Genomic DNA, 25,475 nt, shown 5'->3' with positions numbered 1-25,475 from the left:
GAGAGATAATAAAATTTCCCCATGCATGTGCACTCTTTGTCCCCTAAACCTTCCTGTACGTGCCCCTCCTGAGCAAGTGTTCACTCCAAATGCACATGTATGAACTCTCTATAAGGTAACAGAGCTACTGGGAGGCAAACACAGTAGAATTAATGGGGGTGGCTACTTAAAACGAGCACTAATTTAAAATGACTGCTGCAGGGTGCAGTTTTTCCTTTCCCCAATTTGAAGTTATACACCTCTCTTCTATAAGAAAAGGATAAACTTACTTTAAAGGTATAAACCCATAATCATTACCTTTCAGTTTGGAATTTATATGTTGTCATGTATTGCCGTGATGTGATTTCTTAACTCAGTTCAGCACTGTTTGATACAGAGCAATAGATGAGTAAGTTACATTTTCAGATTGTACATTTGCCTGACTGGTGTAATGCTCCTGTCCACAAACCAGCTTGCACTCAGGTCTTTCAGCAACCTGCAACCATTCACCTAGCAGCCAAAGAAACACTACAAAGCTTGGTCTTACCACCACATTTTCATAGTACCAAGATTTGCTAACAACAGGACAACTGGGGATGGACAGGAATTTCCAGGTGATCCTTCTTGAAACTTTTAAAACATACTCTTCCAGAGACATTGCATCTGCTATGCACAGAAGGAGCAATAGGGAAGCTTTACAGAAGTAGGCTACTACCTGAAATAGAGGAGTAAACATTATGTTCTGGTAGAATGAAGAAGTTTACCAGAAGCAGTAGCTCTCCAAATAGCAGTTATGCCACATTTTCCTTCAGTGAGGGCGGTTTGTTTCCCACCCGAATTTGTTCATGTATAGAATTGCACCAACACGTTAGCTTGCAGTGCTAACCTGTGCTCCTGTGATTCTGATCCTTTCGTCTGTCTAACCACTGGCCATTTTTTTTGATCTTAAGTTCTAAGAATGTACCATACTTTTAAGAATAACACTTTTGTAAGTGTGTAGAAAAAACTTTTTGGAGGGTGGATACTAGGACTTCAATACTCATTTACATGAGCCAACAATTTCCAAATAGAAATACACCACCATAAAAGTGTAACTAGTAACTGCATATGGCAACGCCACGTTTAAATACCTACAGCTATCCGGCAATCCTCTGAAAATTAACATCTCATGTCTCCGAGGAGACATGAGAGGCATGAGAGACAATGAGGCTCTGAGGAGACCTCATTGCAGCTTTCCAGTATCTGAAGGGGGCCTACAAGGGTGCTGGGAGAGGACTTTTTACAAGAGCCTGTAGTGACAGGACAAGGGGTAATGGGTACAAATTGAAAACAGGGAGGTTTAGATTAGATATCAGAAAGAAATTCTTCACAGAGAGGGTGGTGAGGCACTGGAACAAGTTCCCCAGAGATGTTGTGGATGCCCCATCCCTGGAAGTGTTCAAGGCCAGGCTGGATGTGGCGTTGAGCAACCTGGTCTAGTGCAAGGTGTCCCTGCCCATGGCAGGGGGGTTGGAACTAGATGATCTTTAAGGTCCCTTCCAACCCAAACCATTCTATGATTCTATGATTCTATGTCCTTAATACAATAAACTTTGCCAGGCTCTGTTGAAAGCAACTTCTAACCGCTTCTCAGCCAAAAAATTTTGACATATTGATATCTTCTAAACCAGCAGCAATAAGAAAAGCATAAACCACTTGAGAACATTTCTTGAATAAATTCTGTAAAAAAAAAAAATAGTGGTGAGTTGCTTCTTTACAGTATTTATTTGCAGTTTTCAAACAGCATTTGAATTTAAATAAAAAATTCTCTAGGAGGTAAATATACAATGAAAAGTCATTATACAAATATCTTGCACAAAGCATACCAAAATTACAGAGGAATGATCAAAATTAAGTAAGAGAAATAGGATCCCAAACAAAATGTTCCATTTACTGAATAATTTCCGTGGAGTTGTGCTTGTCAACTTCTGGAATATCTGTTAAGTGATGAAAAAAAGGACGACCATGAACACAGCCTTTATTTTCCTTTCCAAGCTGTTGCTTCATCCTGTAAATTGTGTTTTGTACATCTTCTTTTGACAAATGTAAGGGCAGCTGGCGAGCTAAACGTACTGCTTCTCCCTGTAGAAAGGAAAATCAAAAACAAAACCCCAGGAGTATTTAAGTGCCACTTCTTAACACTAACCTGGGGCTACCAGAAAGCAGGAATTAAGCACTAACTGTTTAAACCTCACTCTTCTCTTTTCTGATGCTAAATACTCAGAATCCCAGGAACCCAAATGTTGCTCTAAACATAACCTAATGGTCATTTCATGACACTTCTACATTAGAGTCACACACATCTACTCTCTTGGTCATGTCTGCACTCTTTTAGGCTCCACTTCTGCAAGATGCTTTGTGTTTCTGAATATCTTATTTCCTGTTGGCACCAGTATCAGCTGAAGATGTTTACCAGTTCACAAGACAAATTCTACACCACAAACTTTACAACTAACACAAATGAAGTCAAGCAGTCAGCTAAACACAGTTTTAAAAATACTTTAGTGAAATTCTAGATTAATGTTGTATTAACTGTTGTCCATTGCATCCAGTTATCTCACAATACGAGAAAGCAGAAGTAACTGCTAAACACAGTTACTGAAGCACCCATCCTCAAAGAACTGAGCAACTTCAGAAGGAAGTTGCCAGGGTTTTTGTTTCCTCCTCCAAGACGGGCCTTCTCTTCTGCACTTCAGTAGTGTTGCCTAGTCAGAAATGAATGTGGCAAACCATCTCCCTTCACACTGTACAAACCTGAAGCAGCGTTCATAACGTTTTAATGTGAATCTTCTCATTTTGTTTGCCTGGGATTTTCTCCCAATCTTCCAAGTGGAAAAAAAATCACTGTGGATTGTTCTCTCCCTAGAAAGGCTGCTTCTTTAATCACTTCCTTATTCCTTCTGGGTCTACCAAAAGACAGCAAAAGCTGCAGACATGTATATGTTGTGTGTATATCTATATATTATCTGTATACAGATCTCCCTCTAAACCAACTCCATCCCACTCAGCCTGACTGATGGGTATCTGTAAGTAGAGGAAATAAGGCTTCCACCCCCAAACCAAGTTACAAACCATTCCTGTCTCAACACTTAACTCATCCCTTCTTTAATATTCTTTGATAAGTGGATGAGACTGGTTCAGTAGTAAAGAACAGAATCACCTGTTAACAGGCAGCTGTGAATTTAGTGCTCCAAAAAGACAGGGAAAGATTTGTATGATAAATATTTAAAAGATAAAACACATTATTTGTAAATGCCTAAGTCCCATTTTAAAGTAGCTTGGTTCAGGAAAGCATGTTAGCAAATGCTTAAATAAGACAGACTTAACAGATATTTTGGTAACCTTTTTGAACAGAGAGATTAAGAATTTGGATTAAAGATAGTATTAGTGAAACAACTAGAAATGTGACAGAAAATCACTATTGTGAGTTACTCCAGCTTTAACTAGTACCACATATATTAGTTGTTTCTGAAACTTCATGCCCATTATTGTCTCTGGACAGATGATTTTACCTATTTGCCTATCAAATATTAACAAGAGGCGTTCCAGTTCTAACTGCTGCATAACAACATATTTAAGAAAACAGATTAAAGATTCTTGTACTCAAGTACCGTATTTCTGGCAACCATTAATGCTGGCTGCTTGCGAAGAACACATGGTTTCCTCTCTGTCAGTGCACTGCAGTGCTCAGTCACTATTGCATTGAATAGAGTGGACTTGAAAGACTGTTGCTTGTCAGTACGTGGTTCCTTTAACTGCAGAAGTTACTGATGTTAACTGAATACAAGCATTTGCAGTGGCATATGGGGTTCACTGTATGTGAGACTTCATTTTTTACTTCAATGTCTTAATTCCAGTGACAGGTTGTTTTTCTGGCAAAAAGTAGTTTCCATTTGTCGATCTCTGCCCTTTCTTTGAATGAATCATAAGAATTTTTCTTCTTGAAATGGAAATGGTGAACTTTCTCATCTTCACAATGTGCATCACATTGAGGTTTACATAAGAATTAAGCTTCAATTAACGCCTACTTTTCATAAACTACTACCACAGTTCATTTAATAACTTCACAGGCTCATTTACAAATTAATTAAGTCTTGATGACCGCCTTATAGCCTTTGTAAAGCAATTTTACGCCACTTACGTACTCTAACACGGAGAAGTGCCCTTCTAGTCTGAAAATGGCCTATATAGAAACACTTGGTGAGCATCAGCTTTCAGCATGTATTGTGTCACACTGGACGACTGTTTTAGGATATGGCTGAGAGAAGTATTTTGGTAAGCAATGCAGAACCCATATACCTCAGAAAGGGTATGACATTCTCTTTTTTCATAAGTAACTTCTGTTTAGAACAGAACTACATTAACTAAAACAGAAAGCTAAAGAAAGTTTTTCAGGCTGTTTAAGGATTGATTATAAGCTTAGCTGGCCAGTACTTAAAAGCAAGGTTCTGTCTTACCTCCAAGTAATTTATCACTTTGAGAGGCCTACATTCATATACTTCCTTTGCATTTCCATTAACTACTGCATTCAGAATTTCTTTCAAATCAGAAATACCATAATACGGCAGACAATTTGCCATCCCTTCTATTTCCAGGTGACTTTCCATAGCTGAAGCACCTGAAAATACAAATACAAAAAAAACCCAGTAATTTATACACTGCTTTGATTCCTATTCTGAAGCAATTCAGAGAAAATTAAACTGATGGTGAATCACTTAGTAAATTAGTCTCACAAATTCAATGGAATTAGGAACCCTTTTCTTTTTTCTTCCTCCCTTGGAGGGAAAAGCATTTATTTGTCCAACGTTTCATTATAATGATGTATGCCAATTCACATCACAAATGCCTCAGCTTATTTTAATTCAAATCCTAGCTAGCTGTTTAAATGCTTAAAACATTTTGCACCATTCCCAGTCTTGAGCATAGCTTCAACGGCTTTAATTAAACATACATGAAATTAAAGTAGAAGCTGTTAATAAAACACAATTTAGTTTGGAAAAAACGTTAAAACAGAGCGTTGGCACTATTTCCTATGTAATTGGTTTAAAGATCTCTAGAGTTCAAGCATTGTAACAAATTCAGCTTCTACTGAAATGAAAAGCAGTTTTGTCTCCTACCACAGCAGAGGAAGAACTCAAGCCCACATAACTAGGAGGTCTGTGAGACAGACGTCGTGCTGTAACTTACTTATCACTGCTACAGCAGGTGAATAGGAATGATGAATAAAAAAACCTTCCCAACAAAACAGTTGTTTCATCTTTGAGGTGTAAGAGATTGCACTTCTTATTCACACTACCTGCAATGAAATCTGAATGAAGTTGCTACTGTACAGCTAACTGCTCTTCCACTCCCAGTCAGAAGCAAGTTCTCTAGGGCTCAGGCTCACATATTCTTGTGCTCTTAAGAGCTCCTCCTCTCACTCACGTTGGGAGCAGAGAAATCTCAACCCAAGCCGCATGGCTACCTTCCCTTCACCTCCACTACAAGTCTAAAAAGTGAAGATCCTCATGAGGACAGCAAGAAGGAATACAGTCCATAATGAAAATAAATACAAATTACATTCAGCCCGAGTCATGCATGAGTTTTGCAAAATCAAAGAAGCTGGAGACAAACAGACTGCTACAAAGTGGATTCAACTAAACTAAAACTGTGATAAAGGATCATTTGTGTTCCTAATACAAACAACACTGTGAAAGACTTCAGAAGTCAGAGAAAATATATATGCAGTGTAAGACACTACACTGTATTTCATTAGCTAGCAGAACGAGACCCTTACCCATGGCCAGGCACTGCTGTTTTGACAGCCATTAAATAAGAGCATAGATGAACAGAAGGACTGTGCAGGTTGAAAACTTTTCTGACTATGGACGTGTCAGCAGATAAATAATGTTGGGCCTTTTTAAGCTTCATGGCAAGAGGTACTTTGACCAGAGCAGGAATTTTGATATAGGGAACATCCCCCCTTTAAATTTTATTTCCTTTTTTCACCCACCATTGTCTTCCTTCTTCCCTAATCATGGCCAGGAAAAACAGACGTATTTTTTATGTCCTGCTGTAAGACTGTGATCCAATTCAACTTAAAGCAGAACGTTAAACTATCTGAGAGTTTGCCAGTTATTAAAGGTGAGATAAGATGATGTCCTATGTCAGTATTTCCCCATGGCAAAGACTGACAGTAAGAGACAGGAGAAAAAGATAAAGTCTGGTTTTAAACTCCTTCAGCTCTTTTCATTTTTATATCCCATCTTTCCTTCAATGAACAACAAGATTTGAGTAACCATCCCAGACTATTTGATTATGCTGCTTTCTCTCTAAAATAAGAACTTAATATTTTTAAACAACCTTTCAATAGTTACCCCTCTATATGCTACCAAAGCTGTGACACTAAATTTTGTTAGGTTTCCAGAGTTAAGATTTTCAGTCTGAAACCTTTCATTTCCACTTCTTCCCTTAAAATTTCATGACAGTGAAGTTGTGGATTTGCAAAATTTTGTGGGTTTTTTTTTTTTTTTTGCAATTCCAGTAAGCCAGTCAAACATGCTTGCTAACAAGACTGCTCACACTCAATATTCTACTTACCAACAGCAATTTCCCTATCTGCAAATTTTGACAGCCCGATTTGACTTCACCATACTGCTCATTAATTTGAAAGTCAAAGAGGGGTTTAAAGAGTCTAACATAAGATCAAATAATAAAAATCCTGGCTAAGAAAAGTGTTCTTCTTTGATATTTCTGTTTGACTGTCATTCTCCTTTTCTCCTTACAATCTTTAGCCCACTGCAGGCTGATTGACATACTCTTATCTGCAAGCCTTTGCAGCAAATTCCGATATTGGCAGCATTTCATCATAGAAACAGATGTCCGAGCCTCAGTGTACTTGTAAATGTTTAACAAAATATACGTTAAGATTTCTGAGTGTTCAAACAGCAGTCTTCAAGCAGTTTCCACGGTAGTTTCTATGAAATGCTTTGCAACTTCCAAGGAAAATATTTCCATGAATAAATAAACCAGCTTTCAATTGACTAAAAATGTGGAATTCTCATTTCTCCAAATTTCCCCCTTCTCTTTCCAAACAAAGCATTCACAATCATCTTTGGATAATTCCTTCTTGATGGCCAGGAAAAACTGTTCTCTTCCAGCTGCCACCTAGATTAGGTGACACTCTAAGGCTATTTATCTTCCAGTCTATGGTCAAAATCAAACTGAAATTAAGTAGCAGCATGATTTTCCACAGGTCAGTTACAAGAGCTGAAGCAGCTTATATTACCAAGGAAGATGGGTTATTTACCTGTTACTGCTCTTTGAGGCCTTGTAAGCACAAGGTACACACATTCTGTCAGGCAGACACCTCTACCCTAACAGTCTGCCCTAGAGCAGGGCCCAAGGCGCACCACTGTTAACAAAAACAGGTAAGACGTGTTCCTTGCTCTCAGTTCCTTTCCAGCCAAGAATTCACCTCTCTCTCTAGGAATGGCCCAGAAAGTAATCCATCTTACTTCTTGAAATGCTTCTCTGTATGTACGGGTCATTGCAAGCTGTACCCACCAAACAAATGCCTGGCAGATCCCAGAATACTGAGTTAAGTAAAAGCAAACAGACTGCTGTCCCAAAGGTAGCATCACTTGAAGGTTCAGTAAGGCCAGAACATGAGGGGGCGGGAGGGCAGTGGAAGACAGACGAGCCCAGCGTCACAGCTTTGCAAATCACAACAACTGGCACGTTCCACAAAGAAACCATTGATTTTGCCTTACTTGACATACTTACAGCAAGAAGCTTTTTCTGTGCTATTTCACAACATGTTTTTCACTGTCGGCTATCCAGAGAAAAATCTAGTTGAAAACTCTTCAAATTGCTGAGCAATCGATACAAAGAGAAACAAGGAGACACTGCAAAATATCTCAGTCTTCCAAAACAAGAAGATAGGCATGTTCGTTATCTCGGACACTTGGAACAATGTTGGCTGCAGTCATACAGAGTCTTTGAACAATATGGAATAAAGGTAAATTGCATCCTGTCTTACAACAGAAGAATATTCAAAGGACAGACTTACCCTCAAATATAAAAATAGGCGAGTAAGGCCCAAAATTATCATATTCTTGTAAAAATACCTATCCAAAGGCTGGATTTGTGAAAAAGGAAAACGGTGTCAGAAGTTCAAACCGTTTTCCCACCAAAATGAAAGAACAAAAATGAAACTCCGTGTGGAACTGAGCCCTTGTTAGGAAGGAAAGGCCTAATTAGATCATTCAAAATCCTACAAAGAGTAGTCCAAGAGAAACATATTGGAAATATAATGCTGACAAAATTGAAAATGTAACCATTTGAGCAAATAAGTCAAATAAATAGTTGATAGCTTTCTGTTATTAAGAAAGATCAAAATATCATCTCTGATTGAAAAAACCCAGACCAATTCTAACTCCAAGAGCAGTTCAACATCCCAACTCTTAAGATGGCAGGAGCTGCCCATATGCAGTGGCAGAAGATCTGGGAGTAAGGGCAGGATTCAAGGTTTCCAAACAGAAGACAAAAAATCTTGAAGTTAGGACTGCCTTGACCATGCTGACAGTATTGGCAGTGCTCAAGCTGAGGTCAAGTGTATCAGTCTTGCTGCCCATGGAATCATCACAATGGGCTCCTCAGTCAGAAGGCTAAGTGTCCACAACTAAGTGAGTGGACCACAAGAGGAAGGAGGATGAGGAGGGGAATGGCATTGCTGTACAGATGTTGTAGAGATGGCTGCTCTGACAAAGACTCCTGGTAGGTTATTAGCGTTACTGAAGTTCAGAACCACCTTGTTAGCTAAAAGATCTTGGCCGCTGAAGTGGATAGTTGTATTTCTATTAATTCTGAGCACTGTGAGGGAATAAGATTCTATTTCTGAGAATTAAACGCAAGACCTGCCAAATTTAGTGCAAGACTAAAGAACTGGGTTTTTTTAATCCTATGACAGAAGTTGGCCCTTACAGATAAGTCATCCAAATAAAGAAAACCCAATGCTATGTGTTTTTTTTTCTTTCAAGTAAGAAACTATTATAATAAAAATATTTTTTATAAAGTTTCTCAGTTCCATAAGGTGCCAAAAGGTAGGACTTCAAACTGCAAAGGAGCACCTTCAACAAAGACCTGTTGAGATGCAAGCCCAGCACAAAAAGGGAACCACTAAACGTCACCTTCCAAATTAAGGCAACAGTTCAGATTTTCTTGCTATTAAATAAACAGTCAGACCTGTAAAACAGTCCCCCACACCAAGAGGAAATAGGGATAAATCTATGATCCTGTATGCAAGTTATTATGCTCACCTAGGAAACAGTTCTAATGAGGTGCTCAATACCAAAGCAAGAGGTCATGCATTCCCAATTAATATTTCAGTATTATTAATAGATATGATACGTATGATAACTCAGAGTACTTCTCTGTTGGCAGAATATGTGTGGAGATTCAAACAAATAGTCAATGCAACCTATTAGACTGACAGTCCTCTTCGGAGATCACCATGGGTCAAGGAAAGCCTCTTCTTCTGTGCCCAAAACTACCAAACATGGAATTGGAGCAGCTAAGTTTCGTTTTTTCTTGCTCTGGAAGGTGTCTTACAGCTACTGATGGCATCACAGACTTACCCACATGGGTCAACAGAAAGGACTATTATTTTGTAAGAAGAAATTACCACAAATGTCACTTTCACATTCAAATTCAAACCTCAAGAAATGGAACCTTTGCTTCTGACTTTCAAGAGGATGTCTCTGTCAGAGAGAGGAACTTTTCTACCACAGAAGATAAAACTTAGCCCAGGATGAAAAAGGAAGCCATGCACTAGTGGCTATTAATAATAAATCAACCAGCAGTCAGAAAGGGACATCTAATATGACCATGTCAGGGTTGAAATCCCAAAGGAAAGTACAGACCTTCATATATACTACAGTGGACCTTGACAGCAGGGAAGAGTTGATAGTTCGGTTGAGAAACAGCAAATACTAAGACTGATCCAATTATCCCCAAAAATGGGGAAAACAATCAGTTGTAAGGCTACACACACAGAGAATGGGGTTCTAGTGTGCTCCTATGGATGCTGGTATGGTGAAACTCTCCAGCTACCGTGGCTCAAGTGCACATTTGCATTCAGGACACCTCTCCACAGCAAGCTTTGACTTTATCATCCACCATGCAAAGTGGCAACATCTGTCCCAAACAACAATATATACTCAAGAAAGAAAACTTTTCTGAGGCAACTTCTAGTTCAACAACCTCTGAATGCTCCCCTCTCAGGCTGTGTCTGAGTTTCAAAAAAACACAAAAAACGAAGCACTTTTTTTTTTGTTTGTTTGTTTGCTGTCTGAGTTCAGTGTCTATGAGCATAGTGAAAATGTTTTGACACAAACTTCTTCTCTCAAAGTTGAGAATTCTTATAGAATATTCAGGTCTAACTTAGACCTGGTCTGCAGGTCACTTTCCATAAAGCTTATAGAACAAGAATCTACAAATAAAAGAACCTCAAACTGCATTGTGAAATTCCCAGAAAGGGACATGCAAGGATTGTTAATACCTGTGTTTCTAAAAAACAGCTTTAATAAGTATTTGTAAATGATAGTAGTGTACTTGTAGAAGATAGCATATTTCAGGGATGGGTGTAGGTAAAATATAAAAAGGAGGGACTGATTAAGTATTAAGTAAAAATCCTTGGGTCAACTGGAAGAAAAGCCAAGAGAAATTCCATTTGTTTGCTGGTATTTCTACCTTCATCTGCAGTGGTATGCTCTTTTAATAACAGTAAGTATTTGTAAATGATAGTAGTGTACTTGTAGAAGATAGCATATTTCAGGGATGGGTGTAGGTAAAATATAAAAAGGAGGGACTGATTAAGTATTAAGTAAAAATCCTTGGGTCAACTGGAAGAAAAGCCAAGAGAAATTCCATTTGTTTGCTGGTATTTCTACCTTCATCTGCAGTGGTATGCTCTTTTAATAACAGAGGCTGTAACTTCAGCAGGAACTTATAAACATGAGTGACAAGCCTCAGACGTTATTAACGTTTCATTCAAGTAGTTAAAATACAAAACTGTGACAAAGAACTGAATTAGGTTCCAATTCTTCATGCGGGCTAGCCATATGGTACTGATCAAGTCCACAACCAGGGGTTCTTCAATCTGTATAGTTCATATAAAGCACTTTTACTTTCATTAACTGTAAACCAAATGAGAAAGTTTCCTCACAAGATTTCATTTCCTTAATTTTACATACTTTGAAACACAGGATTGGATGAGTCCCTTGCTGTTATATTGTAGAATTTGCTCTTAAACCAATCAAGCTATCTTCAAACTACTTTCCCAACTCCAGTACCACAACAGTCAACAGCTCTCCACTGTTGTTGCCTGGAAACTCTCTTCAAATTCTCACATTCAATTTATTCACATCCCATTTACATTAATTAGATTTTGAACTATGATATCAGGAGCTAAAAAAAAAAAAAGGTATGTGAGCAAAAAGGCTAAGCCACACGATCCATTTTCCCCATATTTGTCTAGAAATATATCATAGACCTCCTCAGCTTTTGATTTGCTAGACTGAATCAGCCTTTTAAGAGCTGCCTCTTGCAATATGCACTTTATTCCCGTAATCATTCAACCTAAGATTATTAACATGAACACCTCTTCTCTAAAGTTTTTGCTATTTAGCCAGTCAGAAAAAAATTCCCTTGTTTTACCTATACACCATTCAGTAAAGGAAACATCTTAGGTTCTGTTCTTCCCAAGAGCCAGCCTCTGAGCGAAGGAGTTGTCTACATCCCTTTTTTGTACCTACCCTTAAAAGATCCCATATGTTACAGGAGATCTGTCATCGCTGTACATATGTGGGGATCTGTAACACATGAAGCTATAGCATTTCTAACAGCTCTTATAGGGAATCTTTTCTCTGAGCTGTCAGCTAGGTACTACCCCCAAAGACGTTTGCTTTTCTTGAAATGCTGCTAAAGAAATTCTGGTCTGCAAAACTAACTCTGGGTGGGTTGCAGCAGCATCCCTATAAATGGTTCTTTAGAAAAACATATAAACATTTGATCTGTCTTGCTGAGGTAAAAGGATCTTATATGAAACAGATCTATCCTGTAATAAACATAGAAGCACTAAAAAAGAGGCTGTCTCAAAAAAAAGTTCAGATTGAACTCAACCGAAAAGGTGTGACAGTGATCCTGCCACCCTCTCTTTACTGGCCCCTTTGGGGTCTGTGTTACAACTCTAGTTGCTTACTAGACCTCCTCAACTTCTCAACAGCAGTGGAGTAGTCGGCTAAAGCAAGTACTTGCAGAAGCTTCTGCAATTCTCACCTTGGAAGAAGCTGCCAGGACTAAGAAATTCTCATCAGTTTAATCTAAATTCTGTCAGAATGGCAATTCAGGATATCGATATCCAGCTTTTTAAGAAAAGTAAAAATAAATATCAGGAAAACATCAGAGCATTCTTTGAAATATTATTAAACTTTTTTGTTCAGTGATCAGTTTCCATTACTCAATGTTCTGTGTAGAAGATCACATTCTTTGCCAGTAAAATCTCAGTGTTAAGGAAAACAGGATGTTAGCGCTTGAAATGATAAGGGATATAGAATAACATGATCTACAGTAACAATCATTTAAATCGTTAAATGAGAAGCCCCGGTACAATGAAAAGATTCTAAACACATCATACCTTCTATCACTTTTATCTGGAATCCATTTGCTACAAGCCTTGGATCTGACAAATAACCTGATCCATTGAAACTCTGGTAATTCTTCTGCATTTTATAAAGAGCAGCCATATACTGAGATCCACCAATAAGGCTGGGAAAAAAAAAAAATCCCCAAAGTGTTAAAAACCAGAGTCCTTAATGTGAATATTAAGAATGTGAGAAAAATACAGAAAAAAGTAGTAAGTGATGAGGTTTGATCGAGATTTTTAAGAATATTCTAAATAGGCAATTCGTTTAGAGAAAGAAAATTGCAACTGTTCACATATCTTAAAAGAGTGACCAAGTTTAGGCATATAATAGTATTTACATCAGCCATTCCCTAATCCATGGGGGAAAGTTAGCTAGAGTGAAGTCTTGAAAACGTGAAGCATTTAATTTTCCATTGGGGGAAGAAATTTGTCTTTGTTGCATTTCCACTGAAACTAGTCAAAATTCATATTTATTTCAACTGGAGTATGACCAGAACTGCTCATTACTGTAAGGTAAAAGTACACAAAAATCTGTTCTTCTAGATAAACGAATGTACAAATAATCACAGAATTAGCAAACAGGGCCGCACCAGAGTTTTCTATAAATAATTATCAAATGATACTTGAAATAACGTACAAATTTTTGCTCAGTTGTACTATACCTGTCGGTTAACACAATTGGCTTATCCAATTTCTCCACTGGAAGCTTATGGTTCATCAGTAATCTTTTATGCAGCAGGGCTTCTTCCAGTCTATATGGATTCAGCAACATTAGCTTTTTTTCAGCAGCAAATATCCAGACATCAGGAAAACTCTGACGGCGTATCAGGAAAAGTTTGTGTTCGTCTGAATCATTTTTCTCCTGTCTCTGAAGCTGATATCTATAGGAACTCAGAGAAAAAGGCACTGTCACAATTTTCATAGCCTGTTCAGCTTTGCACTTCTTCTCAGCTTGAACCTGAAATATCTTGTTAAGCTTCTGCTGGTTGGGTGAGGTCGTCTTTGGTTTGGGTTTCCGTTTTTCTGCCTCCTTTGTTGGCTGGTGCACTGTCTGTCCCATGGCTTTCTTGACCTCTCTGTTGTACCGTTCCAGGTCTTTAGCAGCTTTTATTTCATAACTTTAAAGAGAAAACAAACCAGTAGGATAATCAGATAAAAACCCCTAAACCCCAACTCACAACATACTAAAATAAAAGGCAAGGTAACCATTCCAACAGACAAGAACAACTCCCATGGTTTATTCACATAGGCACCTGAATATGCTTTCTGCCGCGATGGAGGTGGAAGGTGACCAGGGACTGTGCCCCTATTACATTACCCTGCAAAGATGGTACATTGGAAATTTTCCTTCATCGTGACAGCCAGCAAAACCTGAATTACTGAAGGGGGAGGAGTAGACTGCATCGTACGCAGAGCTACGGCAGGTTGCTTTTGACCTCAGTCCCAAAGATGATGTTTAAATCCTAATTCACAATCAGACACACAGTTTTGGAAGGAGTTTTGTCCCAGGCAAATCCAGTCCAATTCATAAAGTCATTTAAGCTTCTAGAGCTCTACAGACTTCCAGGGGAGTCCATGCAGTTAGGGAAGAGTTTGGAGCCTAAATAACTTTATATTAAATAAAGCCTAGGGCTTCTGAAGAAGTACATTGCACTTCAAATGGCCTAAAATTAACCACAGATAAAAAGCATGAGAATACAGCATAGATAAGATTATCACAGAATTTCATAACTAATAAACATACAGCTTTTTCAGAAAGTCCTCAGTAATGAGTTACTCCTAAATGCTGCCTAAATCGTTAAAACCTTACTACATACTAAGACTCTACAACCTAAATGGATTCTTAATGAATTTGCAAATGTCAGGAAGATAGTTAAACTTTTATAGATGCCAGGTTTATACTTGCCTGCTACATAAAAATCTTACTTTTTTGAACACCAAAGGAGTGATTCGCCAAATTCCTTCTTTGTGCCCTTATTTGATATTCTGAATAAAAGCAGGTAATTCAAACCAGTCCAATCTTCAATTAAAAAAAAAAGTAGTACTATCATATGTAAGTATTGGAAATAAGTATTTTAGCTGGTCATATTTATTTATTGCTACTTGCTGGAACAGTTTGATTCAATTATGTGTATGCATGCTGGAAAATTAAGGTCAACAAAAGGGTCACCATTTGCAATTAATTATGATGTGCTAGCATTCACATATGGTACCAATATTTAGTTAACTAAAAAAGTCAGCTTAAGTAGTTTCTTGCAATAAATCATGTCCTAGAAAATATGGAGTAAATGTTAAGATAAAAAACATCTGCTCCTTTTAAAATGAATGGATGAAATCACTTGAACAGAATTTTTTTATCCCAAATACATTTATAGCATTGACCAGATCGATAAATACTTTGTTTTGCATAGATCCAATGGTAATGCAGGATAATGTTTAACTAGAAGAGCTTTCAGTGACACATTAATAATCCAAAACAAAAGCACTTCCAAAGGAAGTCCAAATTGCCTGTCACTATAGGCTATCAGAAAAATTCTACCCTTAGAAGCTTTCATTGTGAGGGTTTTGCCAATTCATTGGCATCACGAGGAATGATGAATCAGATTAGTTCAGAATCAAAGAAAACAGCAGATTTACAAACTATGAGGGAACACCTTTGCCTTTCCAACAATCTTTCCACATTAGCAAGTATAATCAACAAACACTACAAGAACAGTTTCTTCTCTGCTTTGTGAATTCAGGATCCTTTCTCAAGCTACAAAACCTAAAGCCAAGGAAGTTTGCAAAACTGGGTGTAAGGAAGGAAGTGGAAGACTAGAATGAAGTCTACTTACAAAGGCAGCTTTGGTTTAACTAGAAAAGTGAATCCCATGACTTAATTACCTGCCCCTTGCTTCTTAAACCCAAATTAAATATTTAGCATATAGCAAAAACCTTTAATGTAAGGTCTCTCAGACCTTGTAAGACAAATAAGACTATCTGAATTTGACTATTTGGAGTAAACTCTGGCTGGAGATGGCCACTTGTGTAGATTCATACGTGTTCAGAATGGAGAGGCATCTCATTCTGAATGTAATACCTCTCAGCATCAGCCTCTTCACACAATGAAACCAGAGCGACTCCAACTATCACCACGGGCAAGTATTACATTCTACTTCTGTGTTTCCTTCCTTTACAAAGAGGAAAATAAATTAAGCTTTCAGTTGTGCATACGAGCTTTCCACAGTCATCTTCAATGCCCAGGTTTCAGGTACTAGCACTATTTCCTAGAAGTGCAGAATATCGAGCTACTGTTATGACTGAAGAGATGCTGGGGACAAGCAATAGGTACGAATTATTAATACCATTATTTATGATTAATATCTAGCAGTAGATGGATGGAGCTGGCTAGAGATACGATGGACGGTCAATGATCAGGTGGTCATTAACCAAATTGCTCGCATCCAAAGGAAAGAGAATATGTTAACTGAAACATTAAACTACAGTGAGAAAATATTTTTATGGATTTGCCTAATGTAAAAGAATGGCAAATAATGCCTACACTGGCACACAGACAAGCCCTGAGCTGCATGGAAAGTGTATCAGGCAATAAAAAGCTACCACACGAGCTAGTTACTACCAACCTCATGACTATGCACATCCTCTTATCTGCCAATAGACAGCAAAGGCCATGCTACCTGAAATGATATTTCTCCCAAGATACAAAAATACTCATTAAGAACTACTATAGAGCACTGACAAGGTAATTTGTAGGCCCTGGTAACGTGTATGTGGCTTGGAACCTTTCCTACACCTTCAGGATAACCTCTGCTGCCACTGTCACGGCACTTAGAGGGATCTCTCCTGCTCCTACCTGAGCCCGATACATACGAAATACTGAGGCGAGAAGCACACACAAGCTGTATTAATTGAGACCAGAGGGCAAGAAATTAAATCCTGGCTTTGCAAACCAGGGGGATATACCATGCTGCCAACGTGGACATGCATGGAAGCTTTCCTCTTCTATTATAACCTAAAGACCATAACATTTTACATTCCGGTTGAGTAATAAACGCTGGCTTGTTTGGAAAAGGCTATCCTATGTCAGTCTGAGACATCTGTTGGTTGTACTGCTCCCAAAAGGGATTTAAACTCATTTAGACCTGCTGGAGAAGCCACAGAGAAACAGAATTGCTGAAGTCAAGGACACCCATCGTAACATAAAGGCGTGACTTTGCCACAGACGGATGGAGGACTAGAGCCCAGGGGCAGTGGTGTGTCACCAGAAAGGTTGCACGAAGCGGGAGCTAAGGTGTTCTCAGTGGAACACAGGCACTTTGGCTGCCCTGCTGTATATACATTTGTTGTTACCTCTAGGTGGCCCAATTTATCCAGAGTATCTGGTAAGCAAGACTTATGCTCTCTGCCAGACATACAACAGTTCTTCTGGATTGCTGCCTTGGAGGAAAAGATGACTGTGTTGTTTCTTCCTATTTGTCATTTTCTGAGGCAATTTTAAAAGACTAAAAGTGGAAAAGAGGTACCCCAAAGCTAAAACGTATGGATACAACTAGTGGTAAATTCTTTATTCGCTCCAAAATCCACTGGACCATCCTGCATCCACTCCTGCACACAGGGAAAACTTCATTAGCAGTGATGTCTCCTTCCTGAACTGATACAAAGCTAATCTGTAGGCACACTCTTAAACATAACAGTTGTACCAGGAAAGCAACCATGAAATCTCAAAAGCTAAAGCAGAACAAATGAAAATTTTCTTAAACAGCTGGCAGAACCTTTTGTTCCATTTTGTTAAAAGCATGAATATAATTGGAGTAGATTCCTACCAGTACATTAATATTTCTGCTAGCGCAGGGATGGACAGAACACTCTCTCACATGTATGGTTTTGTGATCACGGCCTGTTGCTTGCTTAGTGAGCTTTAAATTAGGTAATCAGAAGCTAGATAAAAAGGTTTCACTTAACTGGAATGTAGACAGCATTCAGAACAATGCAGATGTTTACAAACAAAGTCAAGAAGCCACAGACAAAACATACATTAACAGTAATTCAACAGGTATTGCTCCTCTTTCTTACCATTCTCCTAATTGAATCTCTCATTAGAGTTAAAACTACACTGTTTCGGCTAGTATAATTTTCGTTTCAGTGGTCTTTCTTAATTCCCTCTGCTTGCTTCCATAATACCAAGAAAACACATTTTCACAACACTTCCAATGAATTTTTTCTTCAGAACCAAAATTTAAGTTCTCAAACTTTCCGCTCCAAATCACAATACGCCTTCAAATCATTACATGTGAAACTACTGAGGAACTACTTCTATTTTCCCCATTTGTGTGACACCCTACAGTGTTTTTACATTTTATAAAATTACAAACAAAATGTGGAAGGTTTGGTGCTTCCTTTTTTTTTTTTTAAACTGTTTTAGAATGTCTCAAAATCTGTTACATAATGGTGAAAGATAAACTAGAGTAAGCTCCACAGAAAGAACAACACATACCTAATATTTTAATGAATCCATCCCCTGCACCAAATTAGGATATTTCCCTTACTTGCAATTGGATTTCAAAAACTCAGTGACAATTCATTTTTGAAAAATATGGAATTTAGCTATTCAGATTGTAATCTACAAAGAGATTCAGTTTTGGTTGAAACAGATTAAAACTCAAACTGTACGATACTCTCTGAACCAGCACTAGCTGTTTAGGCGAAACAGGAATTCCTAGTGTCATTTGATTGACTTCATAAATACAGTTCTGGGTTGGGATATGTACTAAATTTACAGGAAAGGAGTTTACCAAATGTTCGACTATTAAGATCCTGAAAAAGAATTCTCACTTTGTAGTGATAAAAAAACCTGAACTGTTGGTTGGAAAAAGCTCTGGAGGAGCTATGCAGTGCCCTGTCCATCACTATCCTGGTTTTCATGGACAGGGCATTGGGAGTGACAATATACAGGCAGCCCTTAGGAAACAGAAGTTAGTAGGATTCAAACAGTACATGTTATTACCTCTAAACAACAATTCAGCAACACTGTCCCTACCTAACTGCTGCACGGCACAGCAGCAAAATGAGGAACTCAAATCAGCAGCGCACATATGCACACAGCAAAGAGGACAACTCACGCTAGCAATGCTGATCCTGAAAAGCCAAAAATCATTTTCTGTTCTATTTTTTTCATAAATAATGGTGAATTTACTTTTTTTTTTTAATTCACTACAGGTGACTCATAGCTAACTACCAGATTTAGAAGTAAGACAGCCTGAAAACTTACTTCTTTTTTTCGACATCATGCAAATTCTCCCACTGCTCTTCAATTGCCAGCAGGATGTCCTCCATTTTGGTCTTTGGATTATCAGCTATCAATTTTGGACGCAATTCTTGAGTGAAAAATCCAAGTGCAGACTTTGGTTGCTTTATTATTCTACTACTAATTAAGTCATAAGCCATCACATGTCCGAATTTATCATTTATCACATTTCTTTTATTTATGCTTTGATTTGAGATCTGTGGATCATTGCTTTGTTCACCAGTATGTTCACTTTGCTTATTAATTGTTCTTCCAACTTCAGGAATTAAAATCTTAACAGGTTCCAGGTTGTCTCCTGTATGGTTTTTAAATCCACTTCCCATACTCCAATTATCAGCAGAGATTTCAGGTAAGTCTTTCAGGACCAAGGCTTCCTCATTTTTTTCTACTTCATCATTATTATCAGAAGTCAAGAGATGCTCATTGGACTTCTTAGACTTGGGGTCCATGGGAACACTGTTACTTTCAATATTGGTCGTGTTCTGTCCATTCTGTTCCTCCTCACACAATAAATTCAAGGAACTGTCTGGAAAGGCATCACTCCCAGACACCTCTTTTTTGTCCAGGCGACTATGTACATTATCACCATAGAACGTCTGACGATTTAAGCAGATCTCTGTGGTTTTTCCCGCTTGACAGTTTTGCACATCACTGCTGAATGAAAGGAATGAAGTATGAGCATGTAGATCATCGTTTCCAGATGGTCCAATTTCATTAACCACCACATCTGTTTGTTCTGTTCTATGAACAACAATGTCTTCTGAGGTAACATCTGTTTTATTACTTTCACCAGGGACTGCAGCAGGTAGTGGCCCATACAGTGATTTCAACACGTTTTCAACAGCAAGTAAGACAGATTCCTAGGGAAAAAAAACAAAACACAAACAAACAAAAACCCAGAAAAGCCACACACTAAAATACACCTGAAATGTAACTGACAGACAGTGAGAATATAGAACAATAAGCCAACTGATCTTATTCAGAATATTTTTCAGACAATTCTGTACAAATTACTGCATTTCAGTTGTTTACCCATGCTCTAAGAGACTCTGGACACCTACTTCACTGTTACTCTGATACCACAAAACCAATTAATTGTTTCTTTATAACAGGGTATTGATTGCTTAAACCAGTATCTGATAAAGCCATTCCCACCTAATACAGAGTTAGAAGCTTATAGTTCAGACTGATGCACCAACATCCCATTCCATGAAAGCATGTTTGTGTAGGTGCTGTTACGGAGCATGCTTCCAAGACAGCTTTGCACCAAATGATGGAAATGAAAAAGAAAAAAAGGCCATAACTGACAGACCTACTGCAGTATTCTGTTTTTCAAAAATAAAAAAAAAAAAAAAAAAACCAAAAAAACCCCACAAACAAAACCCAAACCAACCCTTTTTCTAATACCAAAGGAAAGTTTTAAACCAGATCAAATGTGAGAATGCTGTGTTAATTTTCATACAAGTGACACTTAGCAAGCAGTACTTTTAGAGCATTAACACAGAGAAATACAAAAGCTTCCAGTGAAGAAGAGGATTAATACACTGGTGTGACTACCTTCCCTTGCCATAAAGCTATCTGAAAACAAAGTGATGTACACCTATCTGCAGTGTAAAAATCATCTTTGAAATAAACCGGGAAATTAATTTTGAATAATCCTCTACTTATGCTGGTCGATACTTTTCAAACAAAACAGTCCTGTGCGAAAGGCAAGCTGTCATGTAACGAACAAAATATCAGTGGCAGTTTGCCTTTAAACATTTCAGTAGTCCCAGAAGCCCTTATTAAGCTTACATAAGTAGAAGGTTAACAACTCAAAACCAGATTAAAACCTTAGTTACCTTATAATGCAGTAAAACTTGAGTTTTATCAGGTGTTAAGTTCACATCCACTGCAGAGGCAGGGACAGTAATATTCAAAAAGCAAACAGGATATAAACGAGTACAGCCCTTGTGCGTCACCAGACTGTAGTACTGTCGAATTAACTACAGATTGATTTAATAAAGAGATGTCAGTGAAAGCAGGAAAATGGACAGAGAGGCATGGAAACAAAATTTGACATTATAAAAGCATAATTGGTTTGTTTAGGGTTCTTTTTGAAGTAAAAGAATGCTAAAAAGGTCCTTGTGGGTATCATGTAAGCCAGAATAATCACCAAAAGTGCATTTAATGGTGGTTTCCATGTCTTCACATATAAATGAAAAGAGAAAAAGGAAACCCAACCATTAAAAAGTAACCAATTCCAAGACACTAATGATAGCTACTTTGAAATTCTGAATGAATGAATTGATCACACTTGGAAGTAAAGATATGAAATGCCCAAATTTGACTGCAACTCCTATACTTACTACCTCATTCAACACAAATACTATTATCTGTTTGGTTTTTAAAGAAAATCTGCTTAGATAGCATGCAACTACACTGCTGTGTCTTTCAGCCACACTACACTCTGTTAGGGAAAGGCGGCAGTGAAAGACTATCACTAAAGACTATGCACTACTACATGGAGTGGAGATGGATGAGCCTTATTTGTCACTTAACGTACCAACCCAAGTTCAGGGTTCACACCCACAAAGCTTTGCTTGCCAATGGAAAACTACTTCATTGTCTCCACTTTAAAACCTACACATACACTTAGGCATGAACATGACTTTCTTCTCTGGGGAGAAGACAGGACAGGGCAAGGATTGGGACAGCAAGGCTGCTCCGAGGGAGGTGCTGCAAGGTTCAGTAGCGTGAAAAACCCAAGAGTATCAAATTCTGCCTACACAATGCCTAGCTGCAGCCAATGTTGCTGCACTATCACTTTCATTTTTATCCAATGCATACACAAATTTAAAGGGAAAGCATGCGTGTTTGCTTGATAAGCCCAAGGCAAGAAGCAGACAGAATAAAAAGTTTATTTTCACAAGAATTCCCTTACATAAAGGGAAAGAAAAAAACAAAGTTCCCTCATGGAAAACTGCATAGGTGTATTTCTGCAGGCTCATACCAAGAAAGAATAAACTACTCTGGTCTCTCGCATAGAGTATCTGAAATTACATTTTTTTCAACAGCCATAAACATAACCTCCAGCTCTCAGAGGTGACTGCAGCAAACAGAACAGAACTGAGGCACCAGGAGCATCAGACTTGTGGAAGAGGTTTCTCTTGTAAATGTAATTTCTCTATTTTTTTCATCCCTGGATGTCTTCAAGGCCAGGCTGGATGGGGCTTTGAGCAACCTGGTCTAGTAGAAGGCGTCCCTGCCCATGGCAGGGGTGTTAGAACTAGATGATCTTTAAGGTCCCTTCCAACCCAAACCAGTCTGTGATTCTATTCTATGATTCTTTTCCTATAAAGTTATTTTTACGTGGGAAAAAGGTTGTAGATTGCATAGGTGTCTCTGTCCTCAAAGAAGTCACATTTCTATCCTCTGGATAAAAAGGCTAGAAGACGTTACCTTAAGTATTTCCTTCTCAAGAACTGGACGATTGTTTATAACAATGAAACTCCTTTCGGAACTTGAAAGGCTTGTCAAAGAACTGTCTGACTCTGCTTTTGGGAGAAATCCAGAAAGATTTATCTGCAATGATAAAAAAATACAGCATGAAAGTTTTTGAAAGAGAAATGTCAAACGTTGGTGTGGTTTTTTTTTTTGGAGGTGAGATATTAAAGTGAAATTGTACGGAAGTCCTGGTCATTCAAACACATGCACTGCTTCCTGGAAGTTATGACACAAAAAAATAAAAGCACTTAAATAAAATAATAGAGGTCGAGAAGGATGAGTTTGTATCTATTTTCCTTAATAAATTTATTGAGAAACTTCCCATTGGGACTGCCAGTTGCATCAGGTTGCTGCCTGCATCCAAGGGCTGTGGGGAACAATGCCAGGCAGATCTAGGCCTGCTGACTGCAGGGTAGCCAGCTTAACCCCTGCACAAGCCACAGGCACACACTGCTGCCCAACCTGGTGAAGGCAGCAGTGAATTACCCCTGTGGGGAAAGCCCAAAACACACAGTCTCTCTCTTTCTCCACGCAGGGCACCTTAAATAGCCTGTCACAGGGCATTTATTCAGGGCACCTAAATTTACCTACACCACCTGTATCCAAATCATCTGACTCTCAAGAGTGCTGAGCACCCACGATTCACAGACGGCAGCAGAACCTGTGAGCACACAGCACTGCCAAGGAGCCTCGGAAAATCACACGATTCAAGTACCTAACATTAACTCCAAGTTCTAAGATTTTTCTGTTGAGATTCTTGAGCTTAGGTCTTTTTCAGGTCAAAATGAGGCCGATGACTTGTGCTGCCTGTCCCGTCAGGCAACTTTGAAACTGTTGGATCGATTTCAGTTCAATCTGATGAAGAAGCAGAAATCCCAAAGATATTACATTTCCACAATTTCTGTGATAACTGACAGCTGGTTGGAAAGGAGAGCCTCAAGATAATGACCTTACTGAGGAAAAGGCAATGGTAACTTTTCAAAAGAAAGGGTCCATCAGCATGTATGTCGTGCCAACCAGTCCACATACCGCTCCACACAAACAGCCCACTAATAGGTGAAGGAACACTGGGGCATCAAGAAGATGGAGATTTTGGAGATACAGGAAAGCCTGGAGAATGTTCTGGTGGCAGGGTGGATCACAGAACACAGCAATCAGACCTTGCTAGCTTTGCTTTTGGCAGAACCCCTTGTATTTACTAATATCCAAATTATCATGCATTTGAAACGGAATTTAAAATCCCTGGGATTTGGCCTATCCTTCCCATTCACCTACGTCACGCCAGCTCTCTGCTCATGTGCTCCCTTATTCCCTCTTGACCTTGTAATAAGCATTCTGTGCTAAAGCTGGAGTGTTCTGGTCAGCAACGTTGCACATAACCAAACACCACTGGTCAAGTTAAAGAGGTGTCAAATATCTGTTGGATGATTATCAGAAAACAACATGCAGCACTTCTACATTTTGTTCTGCAACTTTAGCACATCCTTCCTGAACGTTCCTCCTCTACGGTTCAAGCTCCCTTTCTCATTCCCAAATATTTGTATGAGTCTTTCCCTTCAAACAGTATTTTTATATAGACAACATTAAAGCAAAACTGAAAGTCTCTAAATAACTCATTTAAGAAGTTGACAGATTTAGAAACGGCTGACTGCTGTTACTATTTAAAGCCATGGAGAATATCAGTATGCTCATGAAAAGTTAGCAACAATTTCTAAAACAAGTCTTAATAATTAGAATTTCCATATACAAAAGTATATGAAGTTTAAAGACAAAATTACAGAGACCAGAAAATATTCCAGAATTTTTGCTGTTAATTAGATCAAGTGTTTTCAAACTTAACACTTCAATTAAAAGCAACTGATGTATGTATTAAAATATATCTGTATTGAGTGGTCTTTCTTAAGTACTTTTCTTCTTCCTGGTCAGATGTGTATCTGCTAAACTTAACCTCCACAGAAAGAGAAGAGACTAGGAAAACTTCCTGTGGGAAAGTTTTCAGCCACAGTAGAACCATCTATTTACAAGACTGGGGATGTGAAAAGCATAGATGCTGGTTTGCACGTGTAAAAAGTTGTGCTGATTCTTTATTTTCTTAGTTTTCTTTTTATTTTACAAGTACCTCCGGAGTTTGCATGCTGTGCAGCCAGCTTGAAAATCATCCTTTTTTCATTCAGTGCTCGTAACAGAGATGTTTGAAGAAGGCCGGTCTTTAAGACCCCTGGATCACTCGTTACAGAGGTTTTAACACTGCAGTTAGGAAGGTACAGCTTAGTGAAAGTTTTTTATAACTTTATCAGTTTTGTCTTCAGAGTAGACTTTGGAGCCAGCGAGGGAGTATGAAGCCACACAATGAACAAGTAGGAAAGGAAAAGAATTAAAGAGCTGCCCTCTGTGTACTGAATGAGTCGTGGGCCTAACAGGAAGGAAGAATAGCAGCATATACCTTGCCATTAAATACCTACCCGATACCTGCACATGAGGGAGAAAGGGTTAGGCAGACAACCTTAATTCTGTCATTTCACAGTGTTTGGCTGCTTAATTTAGAAATGTCCATGGTTTCTGAACATCAATTTGTGCTTGAGCAATATGCATGGATCACTTATACACCTAAATGATGCACGTGGTATTTTACACACTATTTAGAGACAGAGAGAGAGATGGAATGTTCCCCAACTTCTATTCAAGGAATATGGATGCCTCACGATATAGCAGAGAGGTAATGTGAGAACCTGAGTGCCTCCTTCAAGCTAGTCCCTTCTAAATACCCCCATGTCTTCCCTTCAGAGCCCCCTGCACTCGCCCTGTGGGGCACAACTACCCTGCATCCAGGTAAGAACGACTGAATGTTTGGTTCAGACATAAGCAACTAAAACTTTGTAAACCACAAGAAGCAACTTTGCTTTTTCCCCCCCTTCCCTGCACGTGTATACTACAAGCATTCTGACAAACTCAAGATTTAAGTCTGAATAATGCTATTAAAGA

General features: G+C 38.5%; 1 protein-coding gene across 3 annotated transcripts in view; it reads right to left on the bottom strand.

The window, feature by feature from the left end:
• Window positions 1-1,674: 1,674 nt before the first annotated feature.
• Window positions 1,675-25,475, bottom strand: part of PMS1 (PMS1 postmeiotic segregation increased 1 (S. cerevisiae)) — a 43,936-nt gene continuing 20,135 nt past the window's right edge. Inside the window, exons 6-12 of one of the 3 annotated variants that reach the window (XM_010154717.1) lie at window positions 22,449-22,571; window positions 20,849-20,992; window positions 18,972-19,867; window positions 13,366-13,821; window positions 12,695-12,825; window positions 4,476-4,636; window positions 1,675-2,100 (exon numbers count right to left, since the gene is read on the bottom strand). In XM_010154717.1, the coding sequence (XP_010153019.1) occupies window positions 1,909-2,100; window positions 4,476-4,636; window positions 12,695-12,825; window positions 13,366-13,821; window positions 18,972-19,867; window positions 20,849-20,992; window positions 22,449-22,571 (2,103 nt within the window). In that variant the 3' untranslated portion in view covers window positions 1,675-1,908. The remainder of the gene's footprint in view (window positions 2,101-4,475; window positions 4,637-12,694; window positions 12,826-13,365; window positions 13,822-18,971; window positions 19,868-20,848; window positions 20,993-22,448; window positions 22,572-25,475) is intronic. The other 2 variants (XM_010154718.1, XM_010154720.1) reach the window with 2 other exon arrangements.

This window comes from Eurypyga helias, unplaced genomic scaffold (assembly GCF_000690775.1).
Source record: "Eurypyga helias isolate BGI_N326 unplaced genomic scaffold, ASM69077v1 scaffold5647, whole genome shotgun sequence".
In the NCBI taxonomy this organism is placed as follows: domain Eukaryota; kingdom Metazoa; phylum Chordata; class Aves; order Eurypygiformes; family Eurypygidae; genus Eurypyga; species Eurypyga helias.
The sequence above is the reverse complement of the archived record's forward strand: the minus strand, read 5'-3'. Positions and strand labels throughout refer to the sequence as shown.